The sequence below is a fragment of the Vombatus ursinus genome, unplaced genomic scaffold, assembly GCF_900497805.2.
Source record: "Vombatus ursinus unplaced genomic scaffold, bare-nosed wombat genome assembly UNPS02014159.1, whole genome shotgun sequence".
Lineage (NCBI taxonomy): Eukaryota > Metazoa > Chordata > Mammalia > Diprotodontia > Vombatidae > Vombatus > Vombatus ursinus.
In genome coordinates this window covers 310,556-313,043 of record NW_020953937.1, presented here as the reverse complement: position 1 = coordinate 313,043, position 2,488 = coordinate 310,556, and the positions used below count along the sequence as shown (strand labels likewise).

Sequence of the window (2,488 nt, the reverse complement as noted above, 5' to 3'; positions counted from 1 at the left end):
AAAGAGGAAGTTTCCCTTAGGTGAGTCATTGCCAGTTGCTTCAGGTGGGGAGGAAATCATCTGATCTTTAAAAAGAAATGAGTTGTTTGGTTATTATTCAATCTACTCCCCTAAGAAAAGACTTTCTTTTTGGTGGTTATAGGCTCAGGAAAATATTAATTTTTTTAGTTGAATTTAGTTGAATTTTTTTAGTTGAATTTTTTAGTTGAAAAAAGTTTTTAATATGCTTCTACAAAAGTGGAGCAACTAGATGGCACAGATAAAGTGCCAGGCCTGGAGTCAGCAAGACTACTCTTTCTGGGTTCAAATCTGGCCTCAGACGCTTCCTAGCTGTGTGACCCTGGGCAAGTCACTTAATCCTGTTTGCCTCAGTTTCTCATCTGTAAAATGAGCTGGAGAAGGAAATGGCAAACCACTCCAGTATCTTTGCCAAGAACACCCCAAATGGGGTCAAGAAAAGTCAGACGTGACTGAAAAGGGCTTCACAACAATGACAAGAAGGTCCCTTCCAGCTCTAACATGTGGCATGGTGCTAGAGCTGGCATGTGTATAAACATGGCGGCCCACACAATGCAGTGTAGGCCACACTTGGAGAGGCCAGTTGGTGCCTTTGTCCTCTGCCCTCAGCTATGGGTAAACCATAGCTGGGGTCCATCTGAACGAAGATGACCATGCTCGCACTGGAGGCATCACTCAGGCAGGACCCAAGCCTGAGGGCCTGGGGCTATATGAGCTGTCTTCAGCTGAAGGGGGTTTTCCCAAGAGCAAGGGGCTGCCTGGTTAGTGGCAGGTCACAGCTTCTGTGCTTGTCTTCCAGGAGCAGTGGAAACATCTGGATCTTGCACAGAAGAAACACTACTGGGACATCATGCGGGAGAACTATGGAAACATGATCTCCCAGGGTCAGGACTTGGGGGGGCCTGGCTGGGACAGGGCCCTTGTGCCTTGACCGGGGCTCTGGGGAGGAGGTGGAGCCAGGGCTGGGGCTGGGGGCCAGGCCTCATCCCTTCCTTCCCTCTGGTTGGTAGGAATTATTTCTCCCAAACCTGAGCTGATCACCCTGATAGAGCAGGGGGCAGAGCCTTAGGGACCAGAGACCCTGGAAGGAGCCTGTCCAAGTGAGGAACCCATCACTCCCTGCCAGGCCAGGGTGCTCCCTTCCTCCAGTACCCAGTGACTTCTGGCTAGGTTCCCCAGGGTACGAGAGTGGGGACCTGGGAGATACTCACCCCCCCTACCCCTCACCTGTCTGGCAGTTATTGAGGAAGGCCTTAGCCTTGGAGGACTGGACCAAACTCTTGGGCTCACCTTTGTAACACTTTCTATAGTAGCTGAATATACCACTCAAGGGATCACAATGCTGCTCACGTCATTTTTGAGAAGAGGGTCCTAAGCGGGAGAGATTTGTCCACAGTTAGGTACCTTGGTGATGCTGGGGGCCCCCTGTCTAGTGAGGGCAGCCCAGGGCTCTCCACAGTTTGGAGTCTTTGGGACCCCAGAGATCAGGAGAGGAACCCTCAAGAGAGCAGAGACCAGGGAGTGAGGGAGGGCCAAGGCCAAGCTCAGTCCTATCCACACCTCTCACTTGAGGTCTTCTCCCTCCAAGAGATAGGAGTGAGAGTACAAAAAGGAGTCCTCCAGATACAGACCCTGGAAGTGAGGCTTTGGAGGGCACCTCCCAACACACCTCAGGAGAAGAGTCCGGGGAAGATTTGGGGGAGGGAGAGATGAGGAGAGGCCCCTCTGTGTCCTGGGCAAACTGAAGGGGAAGCCAGGGGGCAGGATGCAAGCCCCCATGCCAGGTAGTTTCCTTCCTCCCTCCGGGGCCCCCAGGGGGTGACCTCAAGGACAAGAAGTCAGCCCTATTGTGCCCCAGGGGAGAAGCGCCACCAGTGTCCCAGCTGAGGGAAGGGCTTCCCCTGGAGTTCCCACCTGGGCGTGCACCAGGTCACCCACACCAGGGAGAAGCTATATGACTGTGCCTTCTGTGGAAAGGGCTTCAGTTGGAACTCCAGTCTGAAGAGACACCAGAGAGTCCACGCTGGGGAGAGACCCTACAAGTGCTTCTGCTGTGGAAAGGGCTTTTGGCGTAGTACCCAGCTGGCTGTCCACCAGAGGACACACCCAGGGGAGAAGCCCTACATCTGTAACCAGTGTGGGAAGAGCTTCAGCCAGCTTTCAGGGCTCTGTGGCCATAAGACAAGCCATGTGACCCAGAGACCCCGCCTCGGGGCTGGTGTCCTGACGATGCCTTCATAGCACCAAGGGATGGAAAATGGCTCCCTTATTTTATGGGCAGGGAGAGGGAGACCCTTGCCCCGGGTCTCCCTGGAGATGCTGGTAGAACCAAGGAGAACACAAGACAAAAGGAGGTGGAAGTACAGGTTGTAGGCAGCCTTGGTGTGAAATGGGGAGCTGCATGGACAAGGGCTTAGGAGAGACACAGGTGTTCTTGTAGGGTGACTGCTGGGGAGAAATGGGGATGATG

General features: G+C 53.6%; 1 protein-coding gene across 1 annotated transcript; it reads left to right on the top strand.

Moving 5' to 3' along the window:
• Nucleotides 1-555: 555 nt before the first annotated feature.
• LOC114040942 (zinc finger protein 436-like) lies at nt 556-2,259 on the top strand. Its single transcript, XM_027859179.1, has 4 exons — nt 556-633; nt 818-902; nt 1,452-1,539; nt 1,926-2,259. The coding sequence occupies exons 1-4, from the start codon at nt 556-558 to the stop codon at nt 2,257-2,259; spliced, it is 585 nt and encodes a 194-aa protein (XP_027714980.1).
• Nucleotides 2,260-2,488: the final 229 nt, after the last annotated feature.

Bases quoted from the DNA above. Each gene is read 5' to 3' on its own strand.
- LOC114040942 (XM_027859179.1), top strand. From the start codon at position 556: ATGGCGGCCCACACAATGCAGTGTAGGCCACACTTGGAGAGGCCAGTT. The intron at 634-817 runs GTAAACCATAGC...CTTGTCTTCCAG, and splicing joins TCCTCTGCCCTCAGCTATGG to GAGCAGTGGAAACATCTGGA. The intron at 903-1,451 runs GTCAGGACTTGG...CCCCCTGTCTAG, and splicing joins TGGAAACATGATCTCCCAGG to TGAGGGCAGCCCAGGGCTCT.